The sequence below is a fragment of the Amblyomma mixtum genome, chromosome 10, assembly GCF_055824585.1.
Source record: "Amblyomma mixtum isolate Tamu chromosome 10, ASM5582458v1, whole genome shotgun sequence".
NCBI classification, from domain to species: Eukaryota; Metazoa; Arthropoda; class Arachnida; order Ixodida; family Ixodidae; genus Amblyomma; species Amblyomma mixtum.
This window is the reverse complement of record NC_143021.1, coordinates 116,777,355-116,798,245: the sequence shown is the minus strand read 5'-3', so window position 1 is coordinate 116,798,245 and position 20,891 is coordinate 116,777,355. Positions and strand designations below refer to the sequence as shown.

General features: G+C 46.4%; 1 protein-coding gene across 1 annotated transcript in view; it reads left to right on the top strand.

Annotated features, from left to right (window-relative positions):
- Positions 1-20,891, top strand: part of LOC149326748 (arylsulfatase B-like) — a 48,634-nt gene that overhangs the window by 9,806 nt on the left and 17,937 nt on the right. Inside the window, exons 5-8 of the mRNA XM_089564665.1 lie at positions 1,149-1,298; positions 2,840-2,966; positions 17,561-17,845; positions 19,398-19,584. Coding sequence (XP_089420791.1) covers positions 1,149-1,298; positions 2,840-2,966; positions 17,561-17,845; positions 19,398-19,584 — 749 coding nt within the window. The remainder of the gene's footprint in view (positions 1-1,148; positions 1,299-2,839; positions 2,967-17,560; positions 17,846-19,397; positions 19,585-20,891) is intronic.

Here is a 20,891-nt window from a genome sequence, read left to right as displayed (position 1 = left end):
GAGCATGAGAAATGCAAGCAATTTAAACAAATAAAACAAGTAATGATAATAAGTGTCACGGTGGTCACCTGCCAGTCCCGTGTTCTGGCGTACTGCCTGAAGAGCAGGATAGAGCCTCCTCAGGTTCAAGTACTCTTGAACCTGAGCAAGCAATCTTGAATGAATAAACAAATTGCAAGAAAAACGGCGGAAAACATGCTTCGAGCTCTAAATAGAAGCTGCTGTCCCGTTCTTTGTTCTGCTTGGAAGTTTTTCCATTGCGTTTTCTTATCATGTAGGCAAATGTCTGCGCAACGTAACCTAATGGCGCCTGCGGGCTGTCAGGGCCTTGATTTTTAACTATTGAGAAGACAAGGAAGGCAAATAAAAGGCTCGTTATGGCATATATATGAAGAAAAACAGCTATCAAAACTGAACACAAAAAAAAATATATATAAACATTTCCCCGTGCTCCTTGTATGCGGTGGCTGTTGGCCTCCTTGGCATTGATTCCTGAGTGGCGGTATCAGCGCGATAAGTCTGTCTACTCTTACGTGCTAGCCTTCTCACCAGATTTACGATTAATGGGCTGAAGTATATCTCTCGTTGAGCAGCATTCGCGATTCACTGCCCGGTTTCAGCACACCATCCACTGGCGCACAGCCGCATATAGGCAACGTATAGAGGCAGGCGCCGTCTGCTGCGGCTGATTCCATGTGTTCTTAAAGTCGATAAAGGCAAATTTTTGCAGGTCGACGACCCGACCACCACGGGGTCCAGTCCGTTATTTTCTACTTGCCACTCCTCATCGAGTGCTCGCCTGCAGGAAGAATGTGACAGTGCAAAAGATGTACAGTCTTTGTCAAAAGTTTAGAGCCCAGGGGGTTCACTTCGAAGCTTTATATTGTGACTCCAGGGGCATTCATGGAAGTCCTACCTATTGCAGGATGCAGTACCAGAAATCTTCTGATGTCCAGGAAATTTGGAGCGCTACAGATCCATTACGAACGACACAGTGTGCCTCAAAAGAAAGCCCCCTAGGTTCCAAACTTTTGACAAAAGCTGTACCATTTTTTGGGTTCCTATACCACCTCTACAAACAGTTTATGCTGAACAACTCGCCCTGCTTTGCCGAACTACGCTGAGCGTGGCCATTTGTCTTCTCGCAGACTTACACCCTACTTGGAAAAACGCTTTCTTCCTGGGGCCTGGACCTCCGGCGCGATTTCTCCATCGTCAGTGACAAGGCCGGCCAGTATTCCACAACCCTGTTCACCGATGAGGCAGTGGATGTGATTCGCTCTCATAACTACTCAAAGGTACTTGGGACACGCATCGCTAGCAATTAGGACTCGTTGGCAACCCTCCACATCGCGTATATTGGAGCCGCTTCTGTCGGTCTGTATTTGTTCCTTATGAACTGGACGGACTTGTAAAGAGGAATATGTCCAAGCCAGCGGGAAGGCGTGGAGTGAGCGGAGGGGCTCCCAAATGTTTTTTTCTTATTCGCGTTATATTTGCCTGGTTAATGTGCGGCTCAACAATTGGTGCCGTGTCATCTACTGTAGTACATACGTTACGATGCTCGTGGTTAAAGCTGCATGCTTGACGGCGCTGGGGCTTTTCTCCGATAACTCTTTTCGCCTTTTGTGCCGATTTGCAGCTAGCTCAGCCGAAGCAAATTTGTGTTAGTGTTGTGCTTTAAATACCTCGATTTATTTAGTGCCATTTCTGCTCATGGCGCCCTGTGTGTAAACGGAGTCCAGATTGAGCCTGAGCCGTTATTTATTCTTTAAAACTAAAAAAAGTTCATCGTGACGCTCAGCCCTTATGGTTGTTTTGGGCCTGTACAGAGAGATGTATGCGCGGAAGTTGGTAGTTTGCACCGGCCTTTTTATCGGGTGCTATAAATCCCCGGCTTACTTTAAGCACTACAAATCACCTCGTGGCAGCACGCGTTTCAGTGTTAAATGCACTAACCTTAAACCTTAAGCACGCTCAGCGTTGAGGAGCACACAGGAAGAGACAAACTGAAGTTGACCTGTAAGGATGTATTCCCGCAATATAACGACAGACTACTCATCACCAGGAATTCTGGACATCGCCGAGCCAGCGGCGCTAAGATTAGCCACCATTCATGTCCTGTTCTGCAGCCACTCGGTCATTCTCTTTCTTAATCACGGATAAATGTGAAAGCGCTTTTCTTTAATGTTCGAAGCCATGCTCCACGTCGTAGCAGCCAAGGGAGCTAGAAACACTTCTTCCGTATTCCTGATCATGTTCACTGCAAAGGCAGCTTTCGAAGGCTAGACGAGGTTGAAATATGAAATGCAGGTGTCACTGCCACCGGCAGTTCTCGCTAGCAAACTGAGGTCACGTGACAACACAGTTATGGGCGCAGATTCTTAAGGCTAGGCTATACACCAGCATTCACTTTGCGGCGCTGATCACGAATCCCTATTCGGAATATGCACCATGACATTGAATCGGGTGGCGGGAAAAAACGTTCATCTCAAATCTACTTTTCTGAATCAACAGGCACTACAGCACCTCTTTCTCCCTTTCTTGCATAACTCCCTCCTTTATCCGTGTGCCCTTACGTGTGCCCTCGGGTGTCCACCGAGATGTGAGACGGATACTGCACCATTTCGTTCCCTCAAAAACTACTTTCCATATCCTGATCAACAGACACATGAAAGCAGCCAGAAAGATCCGGACAATCGCCTTGTATTAAGAACGAAAACTAGATAGAGGGGTCCCCAGTGTCTCTCTGACATAGTCTAAGGAGAGCATCAGCTCAGCGGTCTTAGTGGATTCCTGCGAGGCCTATACTGTCGTGTCCCGTTTCTTCCCTGTACAGCCGCTGTTGCTCTACCTGTCCCACCAAGCGGTCCAGGTGGGCAACTCCTATCACCCGCTCGAGGCCCCCGCCGAGAGCATCAGGAAGTTCGAGCACATCAAGGACCTCGATCGACGCATGCACGCTGGTGAGCACGAAGGACGACTGCGCCCGCGCTGCGTAAAGCCAAGGCCTATTGGCCCTTCCACTGCTAAATTTCCCGCAGAAACTCCTCCTGCGCTTCCTAGGGGGCGCCACAAAAACAGCGCTAAAAAGGGTAGATGTGCACGCTAGTTGGTGAACCCTGGTTCCTTACAAAGCGCAAAAGAAAAGGACACAGATAGAAAAGACACACACAGCGCTGACTTACAACTAAATTTATTCATGACATATACATGTATATATAAAAATGACAAGATGTACGAGAGGCGGCAAAGTGGTATAATGCGCAAAAAGTTGAGAGAACCTTTTAGTTGTAAGTTAGTGCTGTGTGTGTCTTTTCTTTCAATTTCCTTACCTTATGCGCTGTTGCAAGGAATCAAGCGCTAAAAAGCGCTTTTTACACCTCTGCTGGCTGATACAAATTCCCGACACCTGCTTTCCATTGCATGCGAATGCACGGAGACAACCTTTCGGTTGTGCTAAGGCACGTTTTTCAGTGAGTCTTTGAATGTTAAGCACTAAAAGATTTTTCATTGTTTTCACGGTACGAAAGGACGATAAATCATGTAGGATGGACTGCACATAGAACGCACAAAATATCAGGCGCCAAGTTCCAGCGCCCTGCCTGCTACAAGTCAGGCAAGTAGTATGGCGAAGTGGAGCTCCACGTAAGCTCTACGCGGAACTTCCAGGCACGAAGAAAAAGGAACGTTTCCAATAACCAAAACCGCCACAGTGTTAGACAGAAAAATAACGAGTGTCGGGCGCAAGCAATCTTGCGTTCGCGCACTACTTTTTCCTGTCGGCGTACTCTGTCCTTCCTTGACTACGGGAATGCCGCCCTGAAATTTTGTGTCTAGCTTTCCCGACTTTGCGTACTGCATGCGCCACTAAACACTCTCCGACGCGTGCGCTTTCGGAAAATATAAAGTTGGGCTTTTAGAAGCTGAAAAGTGGCAATAAAACACGCCCGACCGTTTTGCTACGTTCGAATCTGGCCTCAGCATGAGCTGGGTAGTTTATTCGTAGAACGCAGTTCAGAGCGAAAATACGCGAATGTCGATATGTTTCCCCATTGTCTTGACATCAATGTAATGCGCTTTTTAACTCCGGAGCCTGCGACGCTGACGTAGTGGGGCAATTGGGATAAACCATATAGCCACTTTTGCATCCCGTACCGCTCGAAATGAAGTCGTCATGGTTGAGTACTGAATCGTGAATGCGGAATCCGTCTGCAGCTGTTTCGGCTTAGGCAGCGCTTTTCCTGGGATTTTCTCCCCTTTCGTCTTCGTTTTTCGCGCTGTTGATTTTGAAAACTTATTGCTGGCAGCTGTACATTGAAAGTAAGGTGTTATGCTGGACACACCACACACCACACCCCTCACCTTTTTTTCTCGTCGCGGTAGGCTTTAGGGCTATGGCTGCTAACCAGAATGGCCTCCTGGCCGATTTGTCTCACGGCTGCAGCTTACCACGCCTCGGTAGTTATGCTGCACATATGAGCATGTGGTACGGCCAAGCAGCCAACATAGCGCGAACTACGCGTTTCTCTCGACCAGTGTGTAAAGTGCCCGTATCCAGCGCGCCCGTCACTCACTTTCGTGTTGCTTTGAACGAATTTGAATAATGGAACACTGAGAGTGAGATACCGTTGCTCGCGGCAGCTTAAAATGGCCTGAAACACCTTCTGAGAAGGGTACATAAACTATACAACAATAACTGATGGGCACGTTGCTCTGACATGATTTCTTGTGAAACAGCGCAACGGCACAAGGCCAGAGGACAAGAAGGGACGATACACAGCGCTGTTTAGCGCTGTTTATCAGCGCTGTGTATCGTCCTTTCTTGTCCTCTGGCCTTGTGCGGTTGCGCTGTTTCGCAAGAAATACATAAACTCGCTGAATCATTACATTGCGCTATAGTGCACATCTAAGCCAAATCAGACACTTCTACACGCAGCAGAGAACACACAATCGCACCCGAAAGTTGGCGAGCCCTTTCCTGCGACTTTGAAACTCTCGTTCTCCTCATTGTCGCATGTCTGCAAATCTCGGTTAAGAGATGCCTGTTGAATAAGCTCTTTTGGACGTCACGCAGCTATCATGGTCGCTGCCAGTCTGCAGCTCGCCCCAGTAGGTCAGGAAGCTCCGCCCCACTGGGGTAATTTTCGTGATGGGGATTCTCGTGCGCGTTGGCAGCCAGCCACGGGGCAGCGTAGGTGAGGCCGGGGGAGGAGCGCCGATCTTTGAGCATGCAGGAAAGAAAGTGAGGAGAAAGAAAGGTGTTAGGACGCTGCAATTCGAATTTCGACACACATAACTTAGCCTCTAACAAAGACATGAAAAATCCTTGCTGGGGGATACTGGTGAAGCAGACTTCTTTAACAACCCAGGAATACCACGACTTTATTGATAGCCCCTTTCGAGCCTCTTTAAGACGCAGCAGTAGTGACGGTGGCAATATTTCGAGACCGAAGACTGCTGGCCAGGTAGACGTCGCCGATTCCTTCTCTTTTCCACATTTCGCCGGAAGGCACGCGAAGCGTCCGTCTTCGAAATTTTTTGCTGCAGCCGGCTCAGAGTGAGGTCTGTGGTTCGTCACGGGTCTTTTTGCACCTACTATGGAAGAGGAAGGACGTCCAGTCGACTCAGAAAGCCGGCGAGATAGGCGTTGCAAGCAAATCAAACTTTTATACTTCTTGTAAGGTGCGGTTTTGGACTAGTTGGTAATTCATGCTTGACACAAAGCGCGCAGAAAGCACAAGAAGAACTTCTATTGTCATCGCTTGTGCTTGTGCTCTCTTCGCTCTTTGTGCCAAGCTTGTAATGCCCAGGCAACTGCTTTTGCCTAAGGTGCAAGCCGCGGTTGTGGCTCAGTAGTTGTGGTGCACGGCTGCTGACCCGAAAGACTCGGGTTAGATCCCGGCCGCGGCGGTCGCCTTTCGACAGAGGCGAAGTTCTAGAGGCCCGTGTACTGGGCGATGCCAGTGCAATTTAAAGAACCCCAGGCGGTCGAAATTATCCGGTGTCCTCCTCTACAATGTCCCTCATAGAACCCTCCCCTCCAGCCTATTGAAATCCGACGGCGTGTTTGCGCCAAGACTCAAGGGCTCAGTAGGCTTGTGACGCTTGTGGACAGTGAAGCCAACTTTGAACAAGTTACAAGCTCCGAGATCGTTTCTGTTAACAACAAGCTGCTCAGACATGAAAGATGTCCTCACGGAAGAGAGGTTGCGGAACAAGCGCAAACTATCAACTGATTTTTATTCTTTAAGTGTGAGCTTCTATAGGTAACGGTATCAAACGCACCGAAAAATGGGATGACGAGTTAAGCCTGTGCATGGGCCAAACAAAATGAAGGAGAATTTTTTTTTTTTTTCAGCAATAATACAATAAAACTGTGCTCTCACGAATGGGTCACCTGTTTCCTTCGGGAATGGTACGCCTCCAACAGCTATCGTCCTACTGTGCTCCTGCTTCTGCCTACAATCCTGATGGTCTATAAATCTAATAAAAAATTACGGAGGGCACTTAAGACTGTTTGTCTAAAAGCACGTCTTACTGGGCTAGTTGGTGGAGCATTTTTCTAACAAAAGGTAAAAACAGCGTTAAATTTAACACAAACCACACAGAAAGACGGACAGGACGAGCGCTGATTCCGACTGTGTTTATTAAAAGCCGCATGTTGCGTATATATAGCCCGATGAAGATGAACGCATGAGCACTTCCGATATGGCAAAAAAAAACTAGTCATGACAATTATAGACAATAACACTAGATAAAATAAATACAAGGCGATTTTTTTAACGTTTACATAGAGCAGCTAGGTTGAAAGGACGAGCGGAAACTGATTTTAACGCGAAAGCCGCCCTTTGTCGGCCTCCATGGCACGAAATTTCTCAGTGATGTCACCACGAGTGTCTTGGCCAAGGATCCAAAATACAGCTTTGAGCCTACCGTACCGGCACACGAGCTTTTGACTTTTAACCGCCGCGCCACAAGAAAAGCGAAGAAAGAAAATGAAGAGAGGTGTGTTTTCGACGGCGTAGACAGTTTGGCAAAGACCACACTAAAGAAACCGGCTCCGAGAGGGACAGCCTTGACCGACAAGGTTGCCGCATCTTGCTAGGATAGCGGTCTGTCCCTACTGCAAGCGAACAAAATGCGGTGACTTCGTTTTCATGCCTTCAGGTATTTACAGCGAGAAAGTTTTGCAAGCAACTGCGAAGAACTTCGTGCAAGTCAGGCCACTCGCCACCAGGATAAAGAACAAGGCTGTTGCCCTGTGCAAATCCCTCGAGTTCCAGAGCCTGGCAAGGGCTGTTTTGAACTCTTCAGTGAATGCCTTGTCAATTTTCCTTGTGGTTAAGGCCTAAAACTCACAAGCACCGTTTAGGGCCATTGTGAGAGAGAAGGGTCCCTGGCAGCAACTCATTAGCTGCTTTTTACTGAAGAACCTGAAGGATTTGTGCGTTTCTGGCCCTCCTTAAACGAAATATTCCTTGGATGTAGTCAGCGTGTTGGAGGAAGAGAAGGATATGTAGAAGTCCTTTTTTACTCTGTGCCCCATAGCGACCTATCAATTGCTATTCGAAAGTGTATTGAAGCAAACGGCAGTGTTGCCTTTCAAAACACACTGACAATTATATGTCACTTTTAGAGCTTTATATTCAGTCCACCGTCATCCAGTTTGACAACCGGTGGTTTCTACAAATCCAGGGCATTTGCATCGGTTCACATGTAGCGCGCATTTTTCTCGCATTCATTGACAACACTTTGGCTTCACTATCTTTCCACGGACGACGGAACTGTCCTAAAGATTTTTAGATATGTTGATTTTTTAGTATTTTTAAACAGACATGACACAGGCCGCTAGGAGGGAACTGGCATGAAAATTTTAGGACTTTTCTCGCAACATGGCATGGGGCTGTCTTTCACATATGAGCTTCCTGAACAACAGTGCCTCCAGTTTTTAGACCTTAACATTAAGCTGGGGAAGAGAAGTGTTTGCTGGCGCTACGTACCTACAGCAAAGAAGGATTTTTTACCGTTTGATTACCCAATCAAAAACTGTAACGAGGGCTAATGCCATCCTTTCCATGCAATCAGCACTCCTCAAGTCATGGCCTCACATGATGCGGGCGAGCTTCCTGGGTGAGGTAAATAGATTGCGTAAAGCAGGGTTCCATGACCACGTCTTGGCTGCCGTGACCAAGGCACTGCTGCAGAATCTCAAGGGTAGGCCAAAGAGGCAACGCCGGAAAGAAGACTTCGGCGAAGCCAAACCAGTGGTGATACCGTACGTTCAAATGGTGTCCCACTATCTTAAAGGAGTTGGCAACAAGTTCGGAGTCCCCAAGGTCTTCTCCGCCCTCTGCAAATTGGGTAAGATGTACCCCAAGGTTAGCAGCGGTGCTAAAGCAACATCTGGCTGTGGAAAGAAGCACACAAAGCCCTACGTAAGTGGTCTACGAGATCCCCCTTACATGTGGCAAGGTATATGTCGGTGAGACTGGACGCTGTGTCAACGAACGTGCCGGGGAACATAAAACATCGTTAGGAAGCTCATCAGATTCGTCTGAATAAATTAGGAGTCACTTTGGCGACTAAAGTGGTGCAAGGCGAAAGCCTGAGTACAGCATTCTGCCACGAATGTGGTTGTGGATGATGATTCAAGTGCTGCCAGCGAATGACGCGTCCATTGGCTGTCTGCGTGTGTTACTGATGTGTGGTTAACATGTTAAGCTTCGCCTGTAGGGGTGGAACGCGACAGCGTCTTGCAACGCTGCCAGGGAGTCCGCAGAACGCCATCGCCAATTCGGCTGAACGCCTTGCTGGACGGTAAATTTATTTTTTTGAGGAAAGGAAATGTATCTCTCTCGCATATCTGGGTGGACACCTGCACCTCGCCGTAAGGGAAAGGGGGAAGATGGGAGTTAACGAAGACGCCGTATTAGCTAGACGCGCCTTTGTTCATTCCAAACCATTGAGCTGGCATTACGGAGTGGCTAGCGTGCTCGTATCGCACTCCGGAGACCCTGGTTCGATTCCCCAACTCGACCAATTTCGTTCTCGGTTTTATTGATTTATGCGGTCTAACTAGAAAGGCTAATTAGGCTATTTCATATTTATATTATTGTATTTCTATCCATCGTGTTCTGTCATTAACCTGTCAAATGTTGGAACTGTCTAGGATGTTCGACACAACGTATATGAAACGAGCAACGTCGAATTGAGTGGGGAAGTGCGTGGTGGTGGAGCGGACGCGGCTTCGTACTTATCTGTTTTTTCAGCAGCGTCTCCTTCCGCGGACGCTGTTGTCGCTGCGACGCGCGTCTTTCTTTTCTTTTCCTCTTTCTTCATTCTGCTCTATCTTAATTAGGCTAATTGATTAATTAAGCAATTAACTAAACTCAGTCCCACTTAGTTGGAGCATCACTATACGATCCCTTTGATTGGTTGCATGGTTACTAGCCAAAGTACAATTGGCCCCATTTGAAATTCGCGCACTGTGACGTCACGAGCATTTCGACCAATTGAAAAGCGTGACATTTTCTGTCGACAACTCCTGCTTACAACGATGAGGCATTAAAGGCTTCCGCCTTAAAATTTACCCACCCATTGCCACTCTTGCATCGATAAAAATGAAAAAAAAAAACTGTAAACCACGACTTTGGGAGATCATAATTCTAGCTATAAGTAAAGACAGATTAGCTCGCGAACTGGCAGAAGCCTTTTTTATCAAAAAGAGAGGCGACGCGTGCGTCAGCGCCGCTTCTATCTCCCTGCGAGCAAGTAAGTGAACGTAGACGGGTAAAAAAATACGCGGTAATGAGTAGTTTTTGCCTGTGGGGTGTTTTCTGTTTATATTTTTTGCCGTATCGGAAATGCGCATGCGTTCACCTTCTTCAGGCTATATATATGAAACATGTGGCCTTCAATAAACACAGTTGGAGTCAACGCCCGTCCAGTTCGTCGTTCTGTGTGGTTTGTGTTAGGATAGGATAGGATAGGATAGGATAGGATAGGATAGGATAGGATAGGATAGGATAGGATAGGATAGGATAGGATAGGATAGGATAGGATAGGATAGGATAGGATAGGATAGGATAGGATAGGATAGGATAGGATAGGATAGGATAGGATAGGATAGGATAGGATAGGATAGGATAGGATAGGATAGGATAACTTTATTTGGCTCTAGCACAAGTGTTTTTTTTTATGTAGTCAGATGAGTCCATACGCAACGGTCGGTTGCCCCTATTCCAGGGCTCCGCTGGATGCTGCCGTCAGCTGAGCTCGCCGTATCAAACCGATCTGGTCATCGCGGCAGTCGCTGGAGAGCAGACCCTCCCATTGCTCCACACTTGGGTTTTGTATAACTGGGACGATGTCGACTGGTTTGTGTTAAATTTCTGCGCTGTCTTTACGTTTTGTTAGACGTTTAAGACTGTTTATGTGCTTCGAATGTGAAAGCGCCGTCTCATTGTCAGATCTGCTGCGAGGTTCATTAAAGATTTTTTTTCTTTCTAGTCACACAGCTACTCATTAGCATGCAGTCGTAAGTAAGCGCATACATTTATTCACCGAGGCATAACGCGGTTTTGTGGCCTATAGATTGTGTGTTCGCCTCGCAGTGTGAATGGAAACGTTTATTGCCAATGATGTAAATCGTGGGGGCGAAGCCCCCTACATGGCACTTGGATGTCTCCTCAATGTGGGGAGGAGGCACCCTTACAACGCGAAGGATAGCCCCTGGAGCGCAATCCTTCGGTGAGCGCTGGGGATGATCCGGCGCTGGTCTTGAGCGGACGGGCTGGTCACAAGAGACTCCCAGTAAGACTCCGCCGCGGTTGGTGATGGGGGATGAGGGAAGGTGGGGCATGTGAGGAGGGTGCGTAAGGTCTCCCGGTTTGCCGCAAAGTTTGCATGATGAGGGGAACTGGCCTGGGTATCGGGCATGCGGCAGTATTGGGTATGGAGCAGTCCGGGTTTGTAGTTGTCGCCGTTGTGCAGCCTGCGCTATGGTGAGCGAGGAGCTGGGAGTGCGTATTCCCTTCGTTTGTCTCGGTAGTACGAGAGTCTGATGGCCCTTGGTTCAATCGACGTCACTGTATTAACGCCTGCTGCTGACATATTCGAGCTCGTGGTGACATCACTGAGAACTTTCGGGCCATGGACGCCGACGAACGGCGGCTTTCGCATTAAAATCAGTTAAAACTTTCCGCTCGTCCTGTCAACCCAGCTGCTCTACGTAAACGTTGAAAAAAAAATCGCCCCGTATTTATTTAATCTGGTGTTAATATCTGTACTTGTTATGACATCATTGTGCAGTGACATGAGCTGTAACGGTTAACCGAATTGCCTGTTTCTCGTCTTGTTCACAACGTTGTTGTCTTCCTTTTAATACAACGGAGAATACCTGTATAGTCAAGCTTATTACCTCACCTCGTACACGACGGGATAGAAACAGAGCGTACTTGTCCTTCCATCTCCTGTGTATTGTTTGTGGCGTTCTTGCGCGAATTTCCAGCCATTTAATCCTTTCGCTTTAATCCATTCAGGTACTGTGTATGCTCTGGTGTAAAACGAGAATTTGCAGAATTTCCCTGGATAGTGGAACAACTAGCGGTGTCTCCTTCTTTTCATACGAATTTAGCCCGCTTGATGTCGCTACTGCGCAGCCTTTTCTTGTTCGCTATTGAATGCAGTAAATGATATTTGTTTGGAACAACTAGCTTGGCTGAACGTACTTTGGCACACTCGGCTAAAGATTTTTCACCAGTAATACTATTATTCTTCTGCTTGTCTAGCGTTCTCTGTAAGTTCTAAAAACCACGTGTGATCTCCTGATGCATGGAATGCTCGTTCGACAAATCCTGCTGTTTCATTGTTAGAACTTTCGGTCATTCTGACGCTTTTTACAAAATTTTCTGCATGCCTTTTGTAAAATGACCTCGACTGTATTTCACTGCAAACCTAATTGCTCTCTTGAGACCGACGTGAAACATTTAGCGGAAAAAAAATATATTTTTCCTGAAGAGAAACGGCGAGCGGCACTTTACACGGTAAAGAAACTCCTAAATGCTTTTGTCAGCTCTTGAGAGTAATACTAATAATAACAATAATTACTTGGATCCTAAAACTCTTCTTCTCCGAAGCTAACCATCTGCTCTCTGCATTCTTCACGTTCTGAAAAGTAGAGCTCCACCATCTGCGCGGACCGGAATACGTGAACGTGCAAAACTGCCAATGCCCAGTCAATTATGTGTCAACATGCCAGTTCCTTGTCACCTTTTTTACCGGCGATGCGCTCCGCCTATGGTCTGCTATCTTCCTGTCACGTTGTGCTCTCTACCTTCCCCTTGGTGTCTGCTTGGTTGGTATATATAGAGCGTGTCTCGTCTTCAGAACAATGTCTCAAGTGGCCAGAGTTCCCCTAATATTCTATGAAATCCAACAAAGCAGCACGTCTGCCATTCCAGTCATAAAAAAAACCCTGATTTGGCTTAACATTTAAAACATTTAAACCAAGAGCGTTGACGCTGACTGATAATAGGCCATGTCGGGGCCCTCACATTTCTACGGCAGGGGTTTTCAAACCAAGTTTTATGAGATCAGAGTTAGTGCATTCTGTCCTAGCATATGAACAGTCCAAAAGTAGGTACCAAGAACTACACAAACAGCAAATCAGACCGACCTGCTGCTACAAACAAAACAACTTCACTTTTCCAATTATTCGCGACTCATTTTCATTTACTCTATAACATATACACTGCCGATTTATCAGCCGCACTTTACCAAAGTGGCTGCCGACATGGTTACACCGATTTTGGAGTGTGCGTCATCCATATGAGACCCCTCCACCAAAACAAATATAGACATGTTGGAAAAGGTGCAGAGAATGACCGTCCATTTTATTTTCAACCGTTGCAGACGAACAGAGAGCGCAACATGGATGGTTAATCTCTTGGATCTTCAGACCCTCCAATCCAGACGCACAGAATACAGGCTTAGTGTTCTTATACCTCCTGTAAAATAATAAAACGCACATTAAACAAGGCTCTCTACCTTACTCCTGTGCCTCGAGCTAACACACGCTTTAACCACGGGAAAATCTTACAAGAACACCGGGCTTGTATCGAATCATTTAAACACTCCTATTTCCCTAAGACTGTGTCCGACCAGAATAGGCCGCCTCAGAATGTTGTTGATTCTCCTGATGAAGTGGAATTTATTGCCGCTTTGAAAAGTATGAATGTCTAACTATTTTCTTTGCCTTAGTTTTGTATTTTTGGTAACATTCATGTGTGTTTCCTACTCATTTCATTTCATTTCATTTATTGGTTTTGTTTGGCCAGTACAGAGACTGCAAACAAGAGAGAGCAAGCTAAAGGCGCCTAGTAGCGCCTGACAGAGGCCTGCCCTCCCCATGTAAAAAAAACAAAACAAAGTGGCACTTGGCAATGGTACAAAGTTTCCATAAGTAACAGAAACTAGAAAAGCAGCGGATATATTGACAACGAAACAGAGATCAAGCATGCATAGAGCTAAGCACAACAAACTAAGATCAAAACATAACAAAGACAAAAACTGATTAGGTAGAAACACACCACAACTAGCTATAACAAAAATATTCATGAACAGTTTTCCTAAACCTGACCTCGGACATATTTTGTAGCGACAATTCTGTTAAATATGGATAGGTGTTTAATGTATGAGGAACTATGTGAGTTAGTTTTTGGAACCCATAGTTTGTACGGGATTTTGATGCATGGTATTGAGGGTGCCTAAGACTGTATGCTGTTTGGGCAATTAAATATGTGCTCTCGAAAGTCTGCCAGTTTCCTTTCATAAGGTTTCTGATATAAACAGCAAGCTTCTTGTGGTAAGCCGCCGTGATGGTTAGCAGTCTATGGTTGAGGAAGGAAGGACCTGTGCTCTCACTGCAATGTAAATTATCAATTGCTCGTACAGCTCTTTTTTGTAAAGTAAGTACTTTCACAAGATTGGTTGAGGTAGTCGTTCCCCAGATCAACAAACAATATTGTACATGCGAAAAGACTAGAGAGAAATAAATTTGTAGTTTGAATTTTCGAGGCAGTATTGTGCGAAATTTATTTAGGATACCAACAGAGCGAGCCATTTTAGTGCAAACGTAGTTTACATGATCTGTCCAGAGTAAATGTTCTTCAAAAATGACTCCAAGGAACATTGTAGAGCTGACACGAGTTATAGGAGCTTGTTCGAAGTGAATTTGGAAGTTGTTCGGAACTTCCTTATTTTTGGCTCTAAACAGTATGTACTTTGTTTTCCTGACATTAAGTTCTAACCTATTTGATTTTAACCAAACAGACAATTGGGATAACCAACTATTGGAGGCTGCTTGCAAAATATTACTATCTTGCCCTGAAAAAAATACGTTAGTATCGTCTGCATAGATTATAATGTTGTCTGCTGGACGAAGGTTGACGATATCATTAATATATAATAAGAACAACGTTGGTCCCAGAACGGAGCCCTGTGGCACACCAGACACAATCTGACCGATCCCAGATGAAATACCGTTAATGATAGTTGTTTGAGATCGGTTGTCAAGGTAGCTAGCAAAAAAGGTTAAAGGAACGTCGCGTATTCCATAACACTGCATTTTTTCAAGCAATATCTTATGGTTAACCGAGTCAAACGCTTTCCTCATATCAAGGAATATGCCAACTGTTAGCAGTTTATTTTCAATGTTTTCAATTAGCTTTTCTTTGATTTCCAGTAAGGCGGCCTCAGTTGTTTTGTTTTTTTGAAATCCGTACTGTTGCTTGGAGATGACATGGTTTTTGTCGAGATATTGAGAAAGACGTGTGTTGATTGCAAGTTCTGCAATCTTAGAAAAAACTGAAAGAATGGAGATCGGCCGATAATTATTTAAATCATTAATGTCACCCCCTTTGTGAATGGCAGTGACACGAGCTATTTTCAACTGATGTGGAAATGTGCCTGTCGTGAACATTAGGTTAACTATATGTGCTAATGGTATCGCAATGACATCTGCTACTTTCTTGATCGGGACTGGAGCTATGCCATCGACACCTGGAGCACTATTACTGCGTAAGGAGTGAATAATGGTAATTATTTCTGAGTCAGTGCATGGTAACAAAAACATGGAATTACTTTGTTTACTGGTTATATAGACTGAGACATCTTGATGTGGACCATCAGTTGATTTTGGCGGAAAAACAGATAAGAAATGCCCATTAAATTCATTTGCTAGTTCAGCGCCATCATAGTTCGCGCCATGAATGTGGAGTGAGACGGGTGCATTGGTTCTGTTTTTACCTAGAAGATCGTTAAGTGTATTCCATGTTCCCTTCGAGCCATCAGACATGGAGAACTTTCTCGCGTAATAATCACTTCTTGCTTTTTTAATGTCAGCGCCTAACTTATTGCGGAACGTTTTGAATTGACGGAGAATGTCAGTGTCTTTTGTTCTCACAAAACGAGAAAAAAGTCTGTTCTTTTCCTGTATGCGGTCATATAGTTGTTTTGAAATCCACGGCTTTCTTGATTTTCTATGAGTTCTGCGCGTTGCTTGCGGAAATGCAGTATTGTAGTGTTCTTGAATAGTAGATATAAAATTTGTGTACGATTGGCATGCATCCTCCTGTCTTAAAATATTACTCCAATCTGTGCTAGCACAAAGACGTCGAAACTCTGATAAGCTGTTTTCATCAATTCTTCTAAATGTGGAAGATTCCGGTTTACTCCTGTGTTGTTTTGGTTGACTCGGAACTATACAGAATATAGGCATATGGTCACTAATGCTTAATGTCAAAACGCCAGCCGGGACATCACTAGTGCAAATATTCGTAAAGCACACATCAATAAGCGTTTCAGAGTTGTCAGTAACTCTTGTTGGTGAGGAAATTAAGTTCACAAATCCATAGCTGTTGTACAAATCTAGCAAATTTCTCGTAACGGACGTTTGACCCAGAATATCAACATTTATATCACCAAGAAAAACCACTTCATAATTATTAAGAGAGACATATTCCAAAGTTTTTTCAACAAAGTTGCAAAACGCAGATACCGAACTGCTTGAACTCCAGAAGGAGTCTGCAGTATTCCTATAAAATAAATAAAATAAAAATTGACTGTGGCTGAGCTTGGTTAAGCCTGGTAATTGCGAAGCAATACGTGGTTCTGCTATTGTACCGCTTGTGGTGATGCTCTGGTTATGCTTATGCTAATAATAATAATAATATAATAATAATAATGGTTTTTATTTGCGCCAAATGAATACATGGCGCGGGAGACCCGCAGTAAAAGCTGTCACAAGCGACAGCTTGACAAAGCCGGAGGCCCCCCTATACACTTGACAGCATCATAGGCGCAATGAAACGGCATGTCTCATCCAAAAAGAAAATAGAACAAAACATGAAAACATCTGCAATTACAATCACTCATAAGAACTACATAAAATTATACAGAAAATGTGTTAGAATGAAGCTAGAAAGCACTTACAAAAGCAATGGAACATTCATGTGCGATGGCAATGAGTTTAGCGAAAGTAACAGATAAATTAAGCACATTTTTGCTTCAAATAAAATTCAAATCAAAGTGAATACAGACAAGCGGTACAGTCAGGGTAAACAACAATGTGACAGAGTAAACAGGAATGGCAAGCGAAGTGTCCTAGTACATGTTGAAATACATGTTGAAATACATGTTGAAATACTAGCCAGGGGGCAGCGCCCCTGGCTAGTATGTCTATGGTGATACTCTTGGCTGTGCTATGTTTCTGCTATGTTTGGCATGGGTAAACACGCACAGATAAGAATGACGACACACACACTCGTTTTCATCTTTTATTCAAACCTATAAATACGCTTCGGTGATATGTGAAGAAAAGACTCTTGGTCTGCACATCACTTATCACATATTCGTCAGAAGGTCTGTACATAATTAAGTCTAAACTGCTTCCCCACTGAGCTCTTCTCGTTCTTCTTCTGTCTCCGTAGCTCGCTGATGCTTTCTCTTTGCAACCTGCCGAAGCGTGTAGACTGGAGGCGGCATCTCATGGACTTGACGTGGAGAGCGCAGTCAGGCCGCGGCCGTGGCTATGCGCCGCGCAAGGCAACGGCGTGAGATGGGGCCCCGTTTTTAAGCAGATGGTATGACGTCACTTAGCGCGTAGCGCCCCGGGTGAGAGTAGCTGGAGTCAGGCCACGGCCGTGGCTATGCGCCGCGCAAGGCGACGGTGTGAGATAGAGCCCCGTTTTTACACAGGTGGTATGACGTCACATAGCGCGCAGCGCCCCTGGTTAGAGGAGCGGGAGTCAGGCCGTGGCTATGCGCCGCGCAAGGCGACGGCGTGAGATGGGGCCCCGTTTTTACACAGATGGTATGACGTCACGCAGCGAGGTCACGCGAAAGGTCAAGCGTGGCTATGCGGACGCGGCACGGCACGGGCTGAGGTGGTAGCGAAAGTAGTTTTGCTTCGCAATAAAATAAATACGGAGTGGGCATGTGGCCACCGTTTTCGGTGTAGAACCAGCGTGTAAACGATGCCGGCTGCCGACGCGTGCAGCGATGGTGTCGGCGCTGGACGACTCCGTAGGCCGCGTGTTCCAGGCGCTGAGCGATCGGCGCGTGCTCGAGGACACCGTGCTAGCCTTCGTCGCGATGGGCGGCGGCGACACGTTCGAGCCCGCGGCCGGCTCCAACTGGCCCCTGCGCGGATCCAAGCTCTCCCTGTGGGAGGGGGCCACGCGCACCACGGCGCTCCTCTGGAGCACCAAGGTGGCCAGGCCGCGCACCGCCACGCAGCTGATGCACGTCACCGACTGGCTGCCCACCCTGTACTCGGCCGCCGGTGAGACGACGACGCTTGTTACAGCTGCTAAAATTTCGAGGAACTTCAGCGGTTAAAGTGGTGAAAGGTGAAAGCCTGAGTGCTGCATTCTGCTACGCGATTGTTCACTTCGCATTCTGTTGGTGCATTAATTAACTGCCAAGTCATCATCATCATCATTAGCCTGACTACGCCCACTGCTGCAGGGCAAAGGCCTCTCCCATATCTCTCCAATTAACCCTGTCCTTCTTTGCCAGTTGCGGCCACTGTATTCGCGCAAATTTGTTTATCTCATCCCCCCATCTAATTTTCTGCCGCCCCCTGCTACGCTGGCCTTCTGTTGGAATCCACTCCCTTACCCTTATTAAGGACCAGCGATTATCTTGCCTTCGCAATACATGCCCTGCCCAAGCCCATTTCTTCCGCTTGATTTCAACTAGGATGTCATTAACCCGCATTTGTTCCCTCTCCCACTCCGCCCTCTTCCGATCTCTTCCGATAATTCCGATCTCTTCCGATAATTTTTCTTTCCATAGCTCGCTGCGTTGTCCTTAACTTAAGCTGAACCCTCTTTGTTCAGCCACGCAAGAAAACTTATAAACACTGAAGTGCGGCTGCTCTTTGCAGTTGTTTTCGTTTTTCAAAGTTCGGGGAAGGGGGGAGGTGGCTCTTAGTCGAGTGTTACGGTATACGATATAACCGCTTTTGTGTCTGCAGCCTTTCTAATGTGGAATAGTGTCAAAAAGATAGTTTGGCCAGGACAAATCCACAGTCTACTTTTTTCTTTATTTCCTACATCTGAGCTGGACAATGTAAGGCCGAGGGTCGATGTCATGCGTAGTTCGCGCGCGATAGTTGTCACCGTCATAGGTGTGACGAGCACGAGTAACCTTTAGTGGGCTTCACCTCATGAGCCTCTCAACACTGGTTGACTGACAATCTCTGAATGCGAGTCAGTTCAACAAACCACGATTTACCTGGCAAGTAATAAAGTTTATGTGAGCGAGTTTTAAGGTGAAATATATTGGATAATTTTACCCTGGGTGCGTTTGCTCGTTCGGCCGAGGTCGTCTGTGCGAAACTGCTCTGAGACTTGCGGCGCTCGTAAAGATTTCGCTGAGCCCTGCCGTGTTAGCTCAGTGATTACAGCTCTCGGCTGCTGGCCCGAAAGACGCAGGGTTCGATCCCGGCCGCGGCGGTCGAATTTCGATGCAGGCGAAATTCCAGAGGCCCGTGTACTGTGCGACGTCAGTGCACGTTAAAGAACCACAGGTGGTCGAAATTTCCGGAGCCCTTCACTACGGCGTCCCTCACAGACTGAGTCACTTTGGGACGTTAAACGCCAATAAACCAAACCAAACCAACGAATTCGCTGCTTGCTCCTGCCGTTAGGTGGTTTCTTTTTTGTTTTTTTTTCGTCTTATGTTTGTCGTTTCCCTCTGTATAGTTCAACGTTCGCCCCAAGTGCTCGTCTAAAATACCGGTCAGGGGGCCAGGGTGTACAAGTAGACAATTAAAGATAAACTGATTGCTCAGCAAGTGCTATAGAAAGCGCTGTGCCGGTCGCTGCCAGGCGGGGACATCACCGACCTCGGGGCCATCGACGGCAAGGACCTGTGGACGGTGCTTGTGGACGACCGGCCTTCGCCGCGCACCGAGGTCCTCTACAACATCAACTACCAGCGCAAGTTGGCCGCCATACGCGTCGGGTGGCACAAGCTGGTCCTGGGAGGATCTCTCGGGGACCAACGCGACGGCTGGTGGGTACACCAGCTGACGCCACTCGGCGACTGCAATTATAGAATCAGTTTGAGCCCGGGCTCGCCTCCAAGGTATGTGAGGCCTTAAAGAGAAACTGCATAGGTTTGAGAAATCGACGAGCTTAAGAGGGTCGAATGCGTGAAACTTGCAGGTGAAGCATGCGACGTCTTTTTGGTCTACCACTTGAAATAGTGAAGTAATCGCAGATTAAAATCCGGACGCCCTTCAAGCTTTTCCGCAGCGCACAACGCAAAGTGGGGGGCGCATGATGACGTCATCGAAAGTATTGGTGCATTTCCAACGCACAAACACCTCTTTTCGGGCGTTTCGGTTGTCGGGCGACAGGGACACAACAAGACAGGAAACACAGAACAAGAGGGGAGACACTACAAGCGCTGACTCGCAACTAAGGTTTATTATAAAAAACAGAACAGAATATATACAGTACCACCCGCGACTTTCATAACACCGGGGAAACAGATTACGTGCATGGCGTGAAAGATGATCTAAACAGGACCAGCGCGCGTGTGCACCCGGTTATTTAAGTACCTAAATTCCAAATCTGACAAGGCCACTGAAGGTTCACTGACGCACCGTTTGCCGTTTTTTCGAATAAAGAACGCTTCCATCAGCTCTCGGGTCACCTTATCTTGGTGGCAAAAAAGCACATTAGTTTTCGGGTAAAGGGGTGTGCATTTGCAAACCCAGCAGTGTGCGGGAAGGTTGTCTCGCGAGTCACTGCCGAGTAAGTTGCGGTGCTCAAAGAGCCTTACGTTTACACAGCGCCCCGTTTGCCCGATATACTCTTTACCGCAAGACAGTGGCAAACGATATACAACACCCTTTCTACAACACCCTTTTTCTGTCTTAGTTTGCGCTGTTTTTTCCACCAGCAGGAAGTGACTTATTCAATCCTCTTAGCATGCGGTGACAAATAGATAGGACAGACTGGCAGATGCATTAATGACCGGTTCCGTGAACATTACAAAGATGAGCAAAAAGGCGAAAAAGGACATATAGCCGCCCATATAGAAAACTGCAGCGCCTGTCAACCAGAATTCGAACAATGCAGAGTAATAGGACGCCACGCTGATCAACTAACTATGGAAGTGATTGAAGCCTGTAACAAAAAATCTAATAAATACACCGTTGTCAGTCCGCCATCTGTGTTTTTATCAAAGAAATGGCGTTCCTTTCGAGAAAAGAAAAAAGAGAGAAAAACGAAGAAAAAAATAACTTAGTGAGATTTCGCGCCCTTTGATTACCGTTGGATGTGAGTGAACTTGCCTTCCTAGAAAAAGTGTTA